The sequence below is a fragment of the Drosophila gunungcola genome, unplaced genomic scaffold (genome assembly GCF_025200985.1).
Source record: "Drosophila gunungcola strain Sukarami unplaced genomic scaffold, Dgunungcola_SK_2 000035F, whole genome shotgun sequence".
Classification (NCBI taxonomy): domain Eukaryota; kingdom Metazoa; phylum Arthropoda; class Insecta; order Diptera; family Drosophilidae; genus Drosophila; species Drosophila gunungcola.
In genome coordinates, this window is record NW_026453209.1 from 226,158 (window position 1) to 244,372 (window position 18,215).

Genomic DNA, 18,215 nt, shown 5'->3' on the forward strand with positions numbered 1-18,215 from the left:
TTGTAAAAAGCGCTAATTGCCGCTAGTTTTTGAGAACTAAACTTGTCACAATTTGCACTTTTTTCCAGTTTTTTTATTTAAACCTTAAATTGGTGCTCACTACGACGAAAATTGGGGGAACTAAGTTTGCACTAATTGGGTCGACGACGAGTATTTTATTTGCTTGTTTATGGGCCAAAGCGATTCACATATAATTCGATTTATATTATGTTTATTGCAGAATTTTGGTTGTTAGTACATGCAAATTCTTATTTTTTGGTTAGAATGCTCACTATCTACCGATTTGTACACGAATGCAAAAAGTTGAATTAACAAAACGCCAGAGATTAACTTTCAACATTTAGCACTGTATACCAGGTTGGTCGACTCGACAATTGCAACTTCCCTTTTTACATCCATGTTCCAGCGGCAGCAGCAAATTAAACAATTAAAGTTGCAGCGGCGGAAGAAACGTCTTGGGGTCACCATGAAAATTTAATACTAGTTTGTATTAACGAACGCGAAACTTGTGTGACTGCAGTAGGATTCGAGATAATTTATTTGCAATTATAACTTGTGTAAAACTTGTGCGAAAATGCGACGACGAAAGGGAGTGGTTTCGATGAAGTTCAAATGATCACTAAATTTAATATTCCAATAATTTCTATTAGAACCTAACTTATGCTAAGGTGGCGAGAGACGGGTCGAATTTGCATGAGCGAACGGACGAAAGCTTTATTAGCTCCCGCTCTCGTCCTACAACTAGTGACTTCAATTTAAATAAAAGAGACAAGTGCGCAAAAAACAATGAAAAACGACGTTAAAACCACAAGAAATTGCTCTCAATAATTATTTACATTTGGTTTAGCTTCAAACCTAAACTATTAAAGTCTAAAAAAAAGCAATGCACAGTGGTTGGTCTTGTGTGGGAGCCGCGTCCATAAATACTTCTAGAGGGGCTATCGCTTTGAAACTTGTACCAAAAATCTAGAAAAATGTTTTAAATATATAGGACAAGAATTGGCCAGATCATACCACTATATCCTATAGCTTTCATAAGAACAATCAGGAAAAATGAAAAAAAATTATAACATTTTTGTTTTTTACATTTTTTGTTTAGTTTTTTAAGATTTATTAATAGTTTAATATTCATGAGTTTCGATTTTAATATTATTGAAATCGGACAACATATCATATAGTTTTCATTGATACGACACAGAATAGAACGCAATAGTGAAAATTGGCACTCCTAAGGAAACAGTAGGCTATTATTTTGAAGAAAAGAATATAAACACAAAACATAACACAAAAATAACAACAAACGACAATACAAACTACAACAAACACCAGAAGCACGTGTTTTTTTTTTAATTGAGGTTAGGTTACCTTTTTGTATAATTGCAAGCCGTTCGGCACCATTCGGAACTTGAATTAAACGTTTATATATTCTTAAAATGCTAAGGAATATTATACAAAAAGATTTGTTTGTGCCAAAGAATGCCATCACAACTAAACACAAAAAAGATAAACCAATATAGATTTACACAATACATAACACATACTACAAATACTTTTTATTGTAAAATGGATGTTAATACCTTTATTTATAATATTAAGCACTATTATTGCACTAAAATTTTTTTTAATAAGCTTAATAAAGTTTTTTAAGAAGTGCTTTCCTTGCACGTTGCTAACGCTGAAATACCCAATGAATATCATGCTCTCTCTTTCGATGCTATCCTTGAAGAGGACAGATAGAGCAAAACAAAAAGATGAATAAATTCAAATAGCTAGACCAATTATAAATAAGAATTGGTACATTTGAAATCAAAATTTTGACTTTGATTTTTTTTATTTATGTCCTATGGTACCGACCACTTTGCAATGCTGCCATTAATGGCTAACATATAAACAAATATATCATACCTCTTGGAACTAGGGTTATCTTAAAATTCGTACGGCCAGTCTTTGAACATTGTGACCTCTTTCATAGTTAGGTCATAAATCATTGGGAATGTCCCATTTACCATATTATCTAAGTAAGTGATGCCCCATCGCTTATAGCCTATATGGGGGCGATTAGATAACTTGAGAAAGGTGTCAGGCTTACGCACCGCGCATTAGCGAAACCCACTGACCGTAGAGACGCGCTAAAATCAAGCGATCACCGAGAAAATGCTATTTAACATTCTTTGTATGGCACCTCTTTTCTATTTTTTTATCACAAGTTGTTCTTTGCCGTCCCAACCGTTTCGCTTAAATGGGCTTTGTGGGCTTTGTGGGCTTTGTGGGCCTGTCTGGGCTCTGTGGGCTCTGTGAGTTATAAAGTTTTGCCGTAAAATTTATAACCGACCGTTTCTATGCTACCCTCATAAAAATATTTTTCCAAATATAAGAAAATCGACCCAAAATTAAGGGTGATGTTTCTTATAATAAAAAAATTGGCCATAAATACAAGTAATATATCCCTAAAAGATATTTTTAGGGTTAGATTACTAGAGTAACGGTAAATTTCGAGTAGCGGTCGATATTGTTTTCTCTATTTAGACTTTTTAATTTAAAATTTTCTGGAGTCAAGAAAAATATGTAGCCCATTAATGTAGGGAAGCTGAGAGTCATGCCTTCGATCCCTCGCAAAGTCATATGTCTTTTTAATTTTTTTTTTTTTATTTAGGTTAGGTTAGTCCGGACGGCTTCTGCCCGTTTCCCAAGAGCGCTTTGGTGCACTCTTAGGAAGATGGGCACGTCCTCTGCTCTGTCATTTGCCAGCCATACGCAATTCTTTGCTTTCGTTTGCGTCCGCGGTCTCGTTGCCACCAATGCCCTGGTGGCTGTCAACCCAGTAGATCCGCTCTATCATAGTTGTGCTAAGGGTATCTAGTGCATCGCTGCTGCATGGAGCAGATCATGGACGACAGCATGGATCTTATCTCTGCTTGGCTGTCTACAAATAAGTTGACCACGTTCTGTACGACATCCACTGCTTTCCTGATGGCAAAAACTTCTGCCTGGAATATGCTGATCCTGGATTCCTTTCCAGTCCTCAGGTCCCAAAAAAGCGGTTGTTTGGATTTCTGGGTGAGTTTGGGGGATCAAGTAGTCAGTTGTACTGACCAAGTCCCGGCCTATTGAACCTTGCAGCGACTTATTGCCTGCTGCAACAAACTGCCTTACCTGCGATCAGTTTGGCCTGGGTAGCTAGGGGGTCGATTCCGAGTTTAGTTTCAAGTTCTTTTGTGGTGATGCCACTGAGTTTTCTGCATAGGCTTGTTATATGTCCACTAGTACTCCATACACCAATGTAGTACTCCATACAGCAATGTGGTACTCCATACAGCAATGTAGTACTCCACACAGCAATGTAGTACTCCATACAGCAATGTAGTACTCCATACAGCAATGTAGTACTCCATACAGCAATGTAGTACTCCATACAGCAGTGTAGTACTCCATACAGCAATGTAGAACTCCATACAGCAATGTACGGCGCCTCACGTGCTGCTAAGCATCTTCTTGGATGCGTATAGCGCTACAGTGGACTTCTTTACCCTTTCCTTTACATTGGATCTCCATGTCAGATTGCTGTCTATTACCTTTTTTGAGGGGATCCATTTCGGCACCTTGTATCTCTTGGTAAAGAGAAAACCGCGTTGATATTGAGTCCTACCTTTCCTGCCAACTCACATATCTCCCTGAGAGTTGATTCCGTTACAGAGCTGAGGATTGTAGGCCTAAATCCCGTCAAAATTATGTCTATGTCGTCTGCATAGGCTGTTATTTTCGGGGCTTTCCTCTCAAATCTCTTAATTAGGTCATCCACCCCCATATTCCATAGTAAGGGTGAGACGACACCTCCTTGTGGTGTGCCTCTGTGTGCCACCATGAAGGCGGTGCCCCATTCTTATTGTACCCGTCTGCAATTTTGAAGGTTTCCAATCCAGAGCTTGATGGCAGGGTGCGTGTTGGTCGCTTCTATGCGGTCCATTATCGCGTTTGTTCTTACGTTGTTGAATGCTCCGTCTAGTCCACGTGCTTTAAACCCCGCGAAGGAGTCTATAGCCAATTAAATTCCTCTAGTGGATACTAGACCAGTAGAAGGGCTTATTTCGCAGGTTGTCAGGTCTTGATGTCCATTTGCATCCTGAATTATTGTAATGCCCTCAATTCACTTTCCGTCGTCACTTTTGAGTTGACTGTGTACGGTTGGTTGCTTCGATTACAGCTTCCGCTAGCCAACCATTTCTGGGACTTTCTCGATACTGGAGCAGAAGTTTCTCCACGAGTTTCCTTGTGTACATTTATTGTACTCCCTGAGCAGGATCTTGTACCCCTTGTTGATGGCGATTTTGAAGAATTCTTGGAGTGATAGATCCCGGTTCCACCATGGTGGCTTGGTCCTCTTTCTCATTTTTGAGATTGGAAAATTTTTTGGATAGAGTCTCTAGTTAGGTTTCTTTGTGTTTCAAATGTTAAGGTGTACAATATTTTAAAATTGTCGGAACTTTTTGTTAGCCCAATGCGAATAAACTTTCGCTTAAGCTCCACAACAGACTTTTTTTAAATTTAATAAAAAAAACTTTAATTTTTAACAAAATACTTTTTTAAATTAAATAAAACGTCGTCATATCAATAAATTTGTTTGTTTTTAAATTTAATAAAAAACTTAAACTTTTAACAAAATACTTATTTTTTAAATAAAATTAATTAAAACGAAAATTTGGTTTTTTGTTTATTTACAATTTTTTTTTAGATTTTATCAAAAAAAATCGTTATTTTGAATGAAAAAAATAAATATAATTCAAATAAATTGAAAACAATTCGGCAAGACGAATATATATCCTTGCAGCTATTGCCAAAATTATATATTCTTTAAAACATATAAATTTCGATTTATATGCGTGTATGTTTAAAAACATTGAAGCTATAACCGATTTTTAACTCAACTTTTCGACAGAAGAACAGACGGCCCGACCTACATAGCTAAATCGACTCTCCTAGTGATGCTAATCAAGAATAAGTATACTTTATATGGTCGAAAATGTTTTCTTCACTGTCTTGCAAACTTCTGACTGAAATTTTATTACCCTCTGCAAGGATATAAGAAGTTATAATATTGTTTTATGCATTTTTCCGATTGTCATATCAATAAATTTGTTTGTTTTTAAATTTAATTAAAAAAAACTTTAATTTTTAAAAAAATACTTTTTTTAAAATAAAATTAAATAAAACTAAAATTAATTTATTTTTATTTATTAACAATATTTTTTTTAGATTTTATCATTAAATGTTATAACTTATTTATTGTTAGATAAATTTAATCATATTTTTTCATTTAAACTTAATGTTTCAAGCAAAAAGAATGTGTGCTTTATGGTACGCTAACATATAAATATTTATTTTAGTTTTTAAAATAGTTCTATTAAATTGTAAATTTCTTATTATTTACATTGAAACTTGGAATTTCGGTGACTTAGTTAAAAATTGAACTGTATACCATAAAGAAAAGTGATTTTCCGCTTAATTATTCTGTCGTTCCTATAGCACATATGACATCGTTGTCCGATTAAAATAAATTAAAATCCTTATTTTGAATAAAAAAATATAATTCAAATAAATTACAAACAATTCGGCTAGACGGATAAACATCCTTGCTGCTATTGCCAAAATTAAATATTCTTTAAAACATATAAATTTCTATTTGCATGCGTGAATGTTTAAAAACATTAAAGCTATAACCGATTTTTAACTCAACATTTCGACAGAAGAACAGACGGCCCGACCTTCATGGCTAAATCGACTCTCCTAGTGATGCTTATCAAGAATATGTATACTTTATATGGTCGAAAATGTTTTCTTCACTGTCTTGCAAACTTCTGACTGAAATTTTATTACCCTCTGCAAGGGTATAAGAAGTTATAATATTGTTTAATGCATTTTTCCGATTGTTCATATGACTATATGATAAAGTCGTCATATCAATAAATTTGTTTGTTTTTAAATTTAATAAAAAACTTAAACTTTTAACAAAATATATTTGGTTTTTTGTTTATTAACAATATTTTTTTTTAGATTTTATCAAAAAAAATCGTTATTTTGAATGAAAAAAATAAATATAATTCAAATAAATTGAAAACAATTCGGCAAGACGAATATATATCCTTGCAGCTATTGCCAACATTAAATATTCTTTAAAACATATAAATTTCGATTTATATGCGTGTATGTTTAAAAACATTGAAGCTATAACCGATTTTTAATTCAACTTTTCGACAGAAGAACAGACGGCCCGACCTTCATGGCTAAATCGACTCTCCTAGTGATGCTGATCAAGAATATGTATACTTTATATGGTCGAAAATGTTTTCTTCACTGTCTTGCAAACTTCTGACTGAAATTTTATTACCCTCTGCAAGGGTATAAGAAGTTATAATATTGTTTAATGCATTTTTCCGATTGTTCATATGACTATATGATAAAGTCGTCATATCAATAAATTTGTTTGTTTTTAAATTTAATAAAAAACTTAAACTTTTAACAAAATATATTTGGTTTTTTGTTTATTAACAATATTTTTTTTTAGATTTTATCAAAAAAAATCGTTATTTTGAATGAAAAAAATAAATATAATTCAAATAAATTGAAAACAATTCGGCAAGACGAATATATATCCTTGCAGCTATTGCCAACATTAAATATTCTTTAAAACATATAAATTTCGATTTATATGCGTGTATGTTTAAAAACATTGAAGCTATAACCGATTTTTAACTCAACTTTTCGACAGAAGAACAGACGGCCCGACGACCTGGCTAAATCGACTCTCCTAGTGATGCTGATCAAGAATATATATACTTTATATGGTCGAAAATGTTTTCTTCACTGTCTTGCAAACTTCTGACTGAAATTTTATTACCCTCTGCAAGGGTATAAGAAGTTATAATATTGTTTTATGCATTTTTCCGATTGTTCATATAGCTATATGATAAAGTCGTAATATCAATAAATTTGTTTGTTTTTAAATTTAACAAAAAAACTTAAATTTTTAACAAAATACTTTTTTTTTAAATAAAATTAAATAAAACGAAAATTTGTTTTTTTGTTTATTAACAATATTTTTTTTAGATTTTATCAAAAAAAAAATCGTTATTTTGAATGAAAAAAATAAATATAATTCAAATAAATTGAAAACAATTCGGCAAGACGAATATATATCCTTGCAGCTATTGCCAAAATTAAATATTCTTTAAAACACATAAATTTCGATTTATATGCGTGTATGTTTAAACACATTGAAGCTTTAACCGGTTTTCAACTCAACTTTTCGACGGAAGAACAGACGGCCCGACCGACATGGCTAAATCGACTCTCCTAGTGATGCTGATCAAGAATATATTTACTTTATATGGTCGAAAATGTTTTCTTCACTGTCTTGCAAACTTCTGACTGAAATTTTATTACCCTCTGCAAGGGTATAAGAAGTTAGAATATTGTTTAATGCATTTTTCCGATTGTTCATATAGCTATATGATAAAGTCGTCATATCAATAAATTTTTTTGTTTTTAAATTTAATAAAAAACTTAAATTTTTAACAAAATACTTTTTTATTAAATAAAACGAAAATTTGTTTTTTTGTTTATTAACAATATTTTTTTTAGATTTTATCAAAAAAATCGTTATTTTGAATGAAAAAAATAAATATAATTCAAATAAATTGAAAACAATTCGGCAAGACGAATATATATCCTTGCAGCTATTGCCAAAATTAAATATTCTTTAAAACATATAAATTTCGATTTATATGCGTGTATGTTTAAACACATTGAAGCTTTAACCGGTTTTTAACTCAACTTTTCGACGGAAGAACAGACGGCCCGACCGACATGGCTAAATCGACTCTCCTAGTGATGCTGATCAAGAATATATTTACTTTATATGGTCGAAAATGTTTTCTTCACTGTCTTGCAAACTTCTGACTGAAATTTTATTACCCTCTGCAAGGGTATAAGAAGTTATAAAATTGTTTTATGCATTTTTCCGATTGTTCATATAAAGTCGTCATATCAATAAATTTGTTTGTTTTTAAATTTAATAAAAAAAACTTTAATTTTATACAAAATACTTTTTTTAAAATAAAATTAAATAAAACGAATATTAATTTTTTTTTGTTTATTAACAATATTTTTTTTTAGATTTTATCATTAAATGTTTTAATTTTTTTTTTGTTAGATAAATTTAATCATATTTTTTTCATTTAAACTTAATGTTTCAAACAAAAAGGAACTGAAATAAAATGAAATGAAATGGTACGCTTACTTAGAAATATTTATTTTACTTTTTAAAATAGTTCTATTAAATTGTAAATTTCTAATTATTTACATTGAAACTTGGAAATTCGGTGACTTAGTTAAGAATTGAACTGTGTACCATAAAGAAAAGTGATTTTCCGCTTAATTATTCTGTCGTTCCTATAGCACCTATAACATCGTTGTCCAATTAAAAATAAATTAAAATCATTATTTTGAATGAAAAAAATAAATATAATTCAAATAAATTGAAAACAATTCGGCAAGACGAATATATATCCTTGCAGCTATTGCCAAAATTAAATATTCTTTAAAACATATAAATTTCGATTTATATGCGTGTATGTTTAAAAACATTGAAGCTATAACCGATTTTTAACTCAACTTTTCGACAGAAGAACAGACGGCCCGACCGACATGGCTAAATCGACTCTCCTAGTGATGCTGATCAAGAATATATATACTTTATATGGTCGAAAATGTTTTCTTCACTGTCTTGCAAACTTCTGACTGAAATTTTATTACCCTCTGCAAGGGTATAAGAAGTTAGAATATTGTTTAATGCATTTTTCCGATTGTTCATATAGCTATATGATAAAGTCGTCATATCAATAAATTTGTTTGTTTTTAAATTTAATAAAAAACTTAAATTTTTAACAAAATACTTTTTTTTTTAAATAAAATTAAATAAAACGAAAATTTGTTTTTTTGTTTATTAACAATATTTTTTTTTGATTTTATCAAAAAAAATCGTTATTTTGAATGAAAAAAATAAATATAATTCAAATAAATTGAAAACAATTCGGCAAGACGAATATATATCCTTGCAGCTATTGCCAAAATTAAATTTTCTTTAAAACATATAAATTTCGATTTATATGCGTGTATGTTTAAACACATTGAAGCTTTAACCGGTTTTTAACTCAAATTTTCGACGGAAGAACAGACGGCCCGACCGACATGGCTAAATCGACTCTCCTAGTGATGCTGATCAAGAATATATTTACTTTATATGGTCGAAAATGTTTTCTTCACTGTCTTGCAAACTTCTGACTGAAATTTTATTACCCTCTGCAAGGGTATAAGAAGTTATAAAATTGTTTTATGCATTTTTCCGATTGTTCATATAAAGTCGTCATATCAATAAATTTGTTTGTTTTTAAATTTAATAAAAAAAACTTTAATTTTTAACAAAATACTTTTTTTAAAATAAAATTAAATAAAACTAAAATTAATTTTTTTTTGTTTATTAACAATATTTTTTTTTAATTTTATCATTAAATGTTATAACTTATTTATTGTTAGATAAATTTAATCGTATTTTTTCATTTAAACTTAATGTTTCAAACAAAAAAGAATGTGTGCTTTATGGTTCGCTAACTTATAAATATTTATTTAGTTTTTAAAATAGTTCTATTAAATTGTAAATTTCTAATTATTTACATTGAAACTTGGAAATTCGGTGACTTAGTTAAGAATTGAACTGTGTACCATAAAGAAAAGTGATTTTCCGCTTAATTATTCAGTCGTTCCTATAGCACCTATGAGATCGTTGTCCGATTAAAATTAATAAAAATCGTTATTTTGAATAAAAAAAATATAATTCAAATAAATTAAAAACAATTCGGCAAGACGGATATATATCCTTGCAGCTATTGCCAAAATTAAATATTCTTTAAAACATATAAATTTCGATTTATATGCGTGTATGTTTAAAAACATTGAAGCTATAACCGATTTTTAACTCAGCCGACATGGCTAAATCGACTCTCCTAGTGATGCTGATCAAGAATATATATACTTTATATGGTCGAAAATGTTTTCTTCACTGTCTTACAAACTTCTGACTGAAATTTTATTACCCTCTGCAAGGGTATAAGAAGTTATAAAATTGTTTTATGCATTTTTCCGATTGTTCATATAGCTATATGATAAAGTCGTCATATCAATAACATGGCTAAATCCACTTTCCTAGTGATGCTGATCATGAATATGTATACTTTATATGGTCGAAAATGTTTTCTTCACTGTCTTGCAAACTTCTGACTGAAATTTTATTACCCTCTGCAAGGGTATAAGAAGTTATAATAGTGTTTTATGCATTTTTGCGATTGTTCATTTAGCTATATGATAAAGTCGTCATATCAATAACATGGCTAAATCGACTCTCCTAGTGATGCTGATCAAGAATATGTATACTTTATATGGTCGAAAATGTTTTCTTCACTGTCTTGCAAACTTCTCACTGAAATTTTATTACCCTCTGCAAGGGTATAAGAAGTTATAATATTGTTTTATGCATTTTTCCGATTGTTCATATAGCTATATGATAAAGTCGTCATATCAATAAATTTGTTTGTTTTTTAATTTAACAAAAAAACTTAAACTTTTAACAAAATACTTATTTTTTAAATAAAATTAAATAAAACGAAAATTTGTTTTTTTGTTTATTATCAATATTTATTTTAGATTTTATAAAAAAAATCGTTATTTTGAATGAAAAAAATAAATATAATTCAAATAAATTGAAAACAATTCGGCAAGACGAATATATATCCTTGCAGCTTTTGCCAAAATTAAATATTCTTTAAAACATATAAATTTCGATTTATATGCGTGTATGTTTAAAAACATTGAAGCTATAACCGATTTTTAACTCAACCGACATGGCTAAATCGACTCTCCTAGTGATGCTGATCAAGAATATATATACTTTATATGGTCGAAAATGTTTTCTTCACTGTCTTACAAACTTCTGACTGAAATTTTATTACTCTCTGCAAGGGTATAAGAAGTTATAATAGTGTTTTATGCATTTTTCCGATTGTTCATTTAGCTATATGATAAAGTCGTCATATCAATAAATTTTTTTGTTTTTAAATGTAATAAAAAAACTTAAATTTTTAACAAAATACTTTTTTTTAAATATAATTAAATAAAACGAAAATTTGTTTATTTGTTTAATATCAATATTTTTTTTAGATTTTATAAAAAAAAATCATTATTTTGAATGAAAAAAATAAGTATAATTCAAATAAATTGAAAACAATTCGGCAAGACGAATATATATCCTTGCAGCTTTTGCCAAAATTAAATATTCTTTAAAACATATAAATTTCGATTTATATGCGTGTATGTTTAAAAACATTGAAGCTATAACCGATTTTTAACTCAACCGACATGGCTAAATCGACTTTCCTAGTGATGCTGATCAAGAATATGTATACTTTATATGGTCGAAAATGTTTTCTTCACTGTCTTGCAAACTTCTGACTGAAATTTTATTACCCTCTGCAAGGGTATAAGAAGTTATAATATTGTTTAATGCTCTGATAAAGTCGTCATATCAATAAATTTGTTTGTTTTTAAATTTAATAAAAAAACTTAAATTTTTAACAAAATACTTATTTTTTAAATATAATTAAATAAAAACGAAAATTTTTTTTTTTTGTTTATTAACAATATTTTTTTTAGATTTTATCAAAAAAAATCGTTATTTTGAATGAAAAAAAAAATATAATTCCAATAAATTGAAAACAATTCGGCAAGACGAATATATATCCTTGCAGCTATTGCCAACATTAAATATTCTTTAAAACATATAAATTTCGATTTATATGCGTGTATATTTAAAAACATTGAAGCTGTAACCGATTTTTAACTCAACTTTTCGACAGAAGAACAGACGGCCCGACCGACATGGCTAAATCGACTCTCCTAGTGATCCTGATCAAGAATATGTATACTTTATATGGTCGAAAATGTTTTCTTCACTGTCTTGCAAACTTCTGACTGAAATTTTATTACCCTCTGCAAGGGTATAAGAATTTATAATATTGTTTTATGCATTTTTTCGATTGTTCATATAGCTATATGATAAAGTCGTCATATCAATAAATTTGTTTGTTTTTAAATTTAATAAAAAAAACTTTAATTTTTTTACAAAATACTTTTTTTTTAAATAAAACGAAAATTTGGTTTCTTGTTTATTAACAATTTTTTTTTAGATTTTATCCATAAATGTTGTAACTTATTTTTTGTTAGATAAATTTAATCATATTTTTTCATTTAAACTTAATGTTTCAAACAAAAAGGAATGTGTGCTTTATGGTACGCTAACTTATAAATATTTATTTTAGTTTTTAAAATAGTTCTATTAAATTGTAAATTTCTAATTATTAACATTGAAACTTGGAAATTCGGTGACTTAGTTAGGAATTGAACTGTGTACCATAAAGAAAATTGATTTTCCGCTTAATTATTCTGTCGTTCCTATAGCACCTATGAGATCGTTGTCCGATTAAAATAAATTAAAATCGTTATTTTAAATAAAAAAAATATAATTCAAATATATTAAAAACAATTAGGCAAGACGGACTTATATCCTTGCAGCTATTGCCAAAATTAAATATTCTTTAAAACATATAAATTTCGATTTATATGCGTGTATGTTTAAAAACATTGAAGCTATAACCGATTTTTAACTCAACTTTTCGACAGAAGAACAGACGGCCCGACCGACATGGCTAAATCGACTCTCCTAGTGATGCTGATCAAGAATATATATACTTTATATGGTCGAAAATGTTTTCTTCATTGTCTTGCAAACTTCTGACTGAAATTTTATTACCCTCTGCAAGGGTATAAGAAGTTATAATATTGTTTTATGCATTTTTCCGATTGTTCATATAGCTATATGATAAAGTCGTCATATCAATAAATTTGTTTGTTTTTAAATTTAATAAAAAAACTTAAACTTTTAACAAAATACTTATATTTTAAATAAAATTAAATAAACCGAAAATTTGTTTTTTTTTTTTATTAACAATATTTTTTTTTAGATTTTATCAAAAAAAATCGTTATTTTGAATGAAAAAAATAAATATAATTCAAATAAATTGAAAACATTTCGGCAAGGCGAATATATATCCTTGCAGCTATTGCCAACATTAAATATTCTTTAAAACATATAAATTTCGATTTATATGTGTGTATGTTTAAAAACATTGAAGCTATAACCGATTTTTAACTCAACTTTTCGACAGAAGAACAGACGGCCCGATGACATGGCTAAATCGACTCTCCTAGTGATGCTGATCAAGAATATATATACTTTATATGGTCGAAAATGTTTTCTTCACTGTCTTGCAAACTTCTGACTGAAATTTTATTACCCTCTGCAAGGGTATAAGAAGCTATAATATTGTTTTATGCATTTTTCCGATTGTTCATATAGCTATATGATAAAGTCGTCATATCAATAAATTTGTTTGTTTTTAAATTTAATAAAAAAAACTTAAATTTTTAACAAAATACTTTTTTTTTAAATAAAATTAAATAAAACGAAAATTTGTTTTTTTGTTTATTATCAATATTTTTTTTAGATTTTATAAAAATAATTCGTTATTTTGAATGAAAAAAATTAATATAATTCAAATAAATTGAAAATAATTCGGCAAGACGAATATATATCCTTGCAGCTTTTGCCAAAATTAAATATTCTTTAAAACATATAAATTTCGATTTATATGCGTGTATGTTTAAAAACATTGAAGCTATAACCGATTTTTAACTCAACTTTTCGACAGAAGAACAGACGGCCCGACCGACATGGCTAAATCGACTCTCCTAGTGATGCTGATCAAGAATATGTATACTTTATATGGTCGAAAATGTTTTCTTCACTGTCTTGCAAACTTCTCACTGAAATTTTATTACCCTCTGCAAGGGTATAAGAAGTTATAATATTGTTTTATGCATTTTTCCGATTGTTCATATAGCTATATGATAAAGTCGTCATATCAATAAATTTGTTTGTTTTTAAATTTAATAAAAAACTTAAATTTTTAACAAAATACTTTTTTTAAAATAAAATTAAATAAAACGAAAATTTGTTTTTTTTGTTTATTAACAATTTTTTTTTAGATTTTATCATTAAATGTTATAATTTATTTTTTGTTAGGTAAATTTAATCATATTTTTTTCATATAAACTTAATGTTTAAAAAAAAAAGGAACTGAAATAAAAACCAAATGTGTGCTTATAGTACGCTTACTTATAAATATTTATTTTACTTTTTAAAATAGTTCTATTAAATTGTAAATTTCTAATTATTTACATTGAAACTTGGAAATTCGGTGACTTAGTAAAGAATTGAACTGTGTACCATAAAGAAAAGTGATTTTTCGCTTTATTATTCAGTCGTTCCTATAGCACATATGACATCGTTGTCCGATTAAAATAAATTAAAATCGTTATTTTGAATAAAAAAAATATAATTCAAATAAATTGAAAACAATTCGGCAAGACGAATATATATCCTTGCAGCTATTGCCAAAATTAAATATTCTTTAAAACATATAAATTTCGATTTAAACTCGTGTATGTTTGAAAACATTGAAGCTATAACCGATTTTTAACTCAACTTTTCGATCGTTCGTTTGGCACCTATATGAAGTCGTTTTCCGATTTTAATAATACAAAAACCATAATTCTGAAATTTTAAGACATTAAGATGCCTAATGGAACTTTTTAAAATAATTTAAATTTTGTTAGTATTCCGATTGCTCTCATGTGAGCTACATGACATAGTCGGTCGATTAAATTTAAATCATAACTCTGAAATATTAAACCAATACTATTTCTCATAAATACAACAAATCTAAATAAATTCAATTAAAATACATTTTTAGAGGCATTTTAAGATTAGAGAAATTTTGTAATATCAGAAATTTTAATTTTGATGACAAGTACAATTGCTTCTTGGAGTTTCCTGGCTGTGTTATTAATATATTTCTGGATTTTTCCCTTGAAAATCTGTTAAATCTGTCTGTCTATACGTGTATGTTTTTAAAAAAAATATAAAAAGTTATAATTATTTATTGCTTATTTATTAATCTTAAGAACTATTGAACATATTTAGTTGAGCTGCAGTGTATACCCGTTTGCGTTTATTTTCGTCACTGAAGGTTATTTGTTTGCATTTTTTGTATTGTGTGTATATTGTATACACATACTTATATTTTAAAAGAATGCTAAGTCAGAAAAAGAAATTTCACGCGTTGTTGCGTTATATAGTACTTAAAAAATGTTACATCGTTGAAAACATTTTCCATTTGTTTTTGGATAAAAATAATAATTAGTTAATCATTATAATGGAGTACCAAAGCGTAGTTGTTTATACAATAGTCAAAATAAGCTATCAAGATCAAGAATATAAAAAAAAGCAAAAATATACAAGCAACGAAAAATATATGTTGGCTTTCTGGATTCAGTTAAAGGTTTTATGGACAAGGTAAATTTATTTAAACCTAACACTATTGTCAAAAAATAATTAATATTATATATAAACATGTTATGAGTTAATATAAACTCCAGCAAAAAAGTATTTAAAATAAATTTTTTTTAGAGCTGTAGCTGCCTACTTACGTGCTTTGAACTTATCCCCGAATAATGCTGTAGTTCATGGAAATTTGGCCTGCGTTTACTATGAACAAGGTCTCATTGATTTGGCTATCGACACATATAGGCGGGCAATAGAGCTGCAGCCGAATTTCCCCGATGCCTACTGCAATCTTGCAAACGCTCTTAAAGAGAAAGGGCAGGTACGTTTATTATGTGTATTTTTGGCGTGCATTAGTTATTATTATTTATATAATTTTTATATTAGGTCAAAGAAGCTGAAGATTGCTATAACACAGCACTAAGACTATGTTCAAATCATGCAGATTCACTTAACAATTTAGCCAACATAAAAAGGGAGCAAGGATATATTGAAGAAGCTACTCGGCTTTATTTAAGAGCTTTAGAAGTATTCCCAGATTTTGCTGCTGCCCACTCAAACTTGGCATCCGTTTTACAACAGCAAGGAAAATTGAAAGAAGCTTTAATGCATTACAAAGAAGCAATCAGAATTCAACCGACTTTTGCGGATGCCTATTCAAATATGGGAAACACTCTTAAAGAACTGCAAGACGTCAGTGGTGCACTTCAATGCTACACCAGAGCAATACAAATAAACCCAGCGTTTGCTGATGCTCATAGTAATTTGGCAAGCATTCATAAAGATTCAGGAAATATTCCAGAAGCTATTCACTCTTACCGCACTGCTCTAAAGCTAAAACCTGATTTTCCTGATGCATATTGCAATTTGGCTCATTGTTTGCAAATCGTCTGTGATTGGTCTGACTATGACATTCGCATGAAAAAATTGGTTAGTATAGTTGCTGAGCAGCTTGAAAAAAACCGTTTACCATCCGTGCATCCACATCATTCAATGCTTTATCCTCTGACACATGACTATCGAAAAGCAATTGCAGCGCGTCATGCTAATTTATGTTTAGAAAAAGTTAATGTTCTTCATAAAAAACCGTATAATTTTGAAAAGGAATTGCCCCCAAAGAGGAGGTTACGTATAGGTTATCTAAGCTCGGACTTTGGAAACCATCCTACCTCACATTTAATGCAATCTGTGCCGGGACTCCACGATCGTTCAAAAGTAGAGATTTTCTGTTATGCCCTAAGTGCTGATGATGGAACAACATTTCGATACAAAATCAGCCGAGAATCTGAAAACTTCGTTGATCTTTCACAAATTCCTTGTAATGGCAAAGCTGCAGATAAAATTTATAGTGACGGTATAAATATTTTGGTAAACATGAATGGCTACACGAAGGGAGCGAGAAATGAAATATTTGCCCTTCGTCCTGCTCCAATTCAAGTAATGTGGTTAGGCTATCCAGGTACTAGCGGGGCTAGCTTCATGGATTATATTATTACTGATGCTATTACTAGTCCCATGGAATTAGCATACCAATACAGCGAAAAGTTATCTTATATGCCGAATACATATTTCATTGGCGACCATAAGCAAATGTTTCCTCATTTGAAGGAGCGGATTATTGTGTGTGACAAGCAACAATCTTCTGTTGCAGATAATGTAACGGTTATAAATGCCACAGATTTATCACCGCTTGTTGAAAACACAGATGTAAAAGAGATTAAGGAAGTTGTTAACGCACAAAAACCGGTCGAAATAACTCATAAAGTCGCGGAGCTGCCAAACACGACACAAATAGTTTCAATGATTGCCTCTGGTCAAGTGCACACTTCTCTGAATGGGGTTATGGTTCAAAACGGATTGGCTACTACCCAAACTAACAATAAGGCTGCTACCGGTGAAGAGGTACCACAAAATATTGTAATAACCACTCGTCGTCAATATATGTTACCTGACGACGCTATTGTATACTGCAATTTTAATCAGCTTTACAAAATCGATCCGCAAACACTTGAATCTTGGGTTCAAATTTTAAAGAATGTGCCTAAGTCCGTTCTATGGTTGCTGAGATTTCCTGCAGTTGGTGAACAAAATATTAAGAAGACAGTCAGTGACTTCGGTAAATATGATTTATTTTAAATTTTCTTTAAAGTTTATACAAATTAATTAAAATTGAATATTTCCAGGAATTTCTCCTGAAAGAGTAATATTTTCAAATGTAGCCGCTAAAGAAGAACACGTACGTCGCGGTCAATTAGCAGATATTTGTCTTGACACTCCATTATGCAATGGACACACTACATCTATGGACGTCTTGTGGACAGGTACTCCTGTCGTAACATTGCCAGGGGAGACATTAGCCTCAAGGTATGCTTAAATGTTCTTATAAAGGGGAAACTTTTTTCATGCAGAGGGTTTTAAAGGTAAAAAGGCAACTCTATATTTTCATTGGTCTGACTGACCAGTTTACGGCATTTTTAAAGCTAGTTTAAGCTATTAATTGATTTATTTATTTTTTAAGCTATTTCAGCCAAAGCTGTACATTACAAAAGGTTTTGTTCTTAATTTGCTAGAAGAAAAAAAGTATTTTAAAAACTATTCAGATTTAGTAAGGAATAGGATAATGGGTACGTCATGAGTTTTTTAAATTCTA

General features: G+C 29.6%; 1 protein-coding gene across 2 annotated transcripts in view; it reads left to right on the plus strand.

Moving 5' to 3' along the window:
• The window catches only part of LOC128263962 (UDP-N-acetylglucosamine--peptide N-acetylglucosaminyltransferase 110 kDa subunit), a 266,337-nt gene that overhangs the window by 186,611 nt on the left and 61,511 nt on the right, over positions 1–18,215 (plus strand). Inside the window, exons 1-4 of one of the 2 annotated variants that reach the window (XM_052999242.1) lie at positions 15,352–15,577; positions 15,692–15,887; positions 15,953–17,681; positions 17,749–17,929. In XM_052999242.1, coding sequence (XP_052855202.1) covers positions 15,438–15,577; positions 15,692–15,887; positions 15,953–17,681; positions 17,749–17,929 — 2,246 coding nt within the window. In that variant the 5' untranslated portion in view covers positions 15,352–15,437. Of the gene's footprint in view, positions 1–15,351; positions 15,578–15,691; positions 15,888–15,952; positions 17,682–17,748; positions 17,930–18,215 lie in introns of those variants that run through there. The other variant, XM_052999241.1, reaches the window with a different exon arrangement.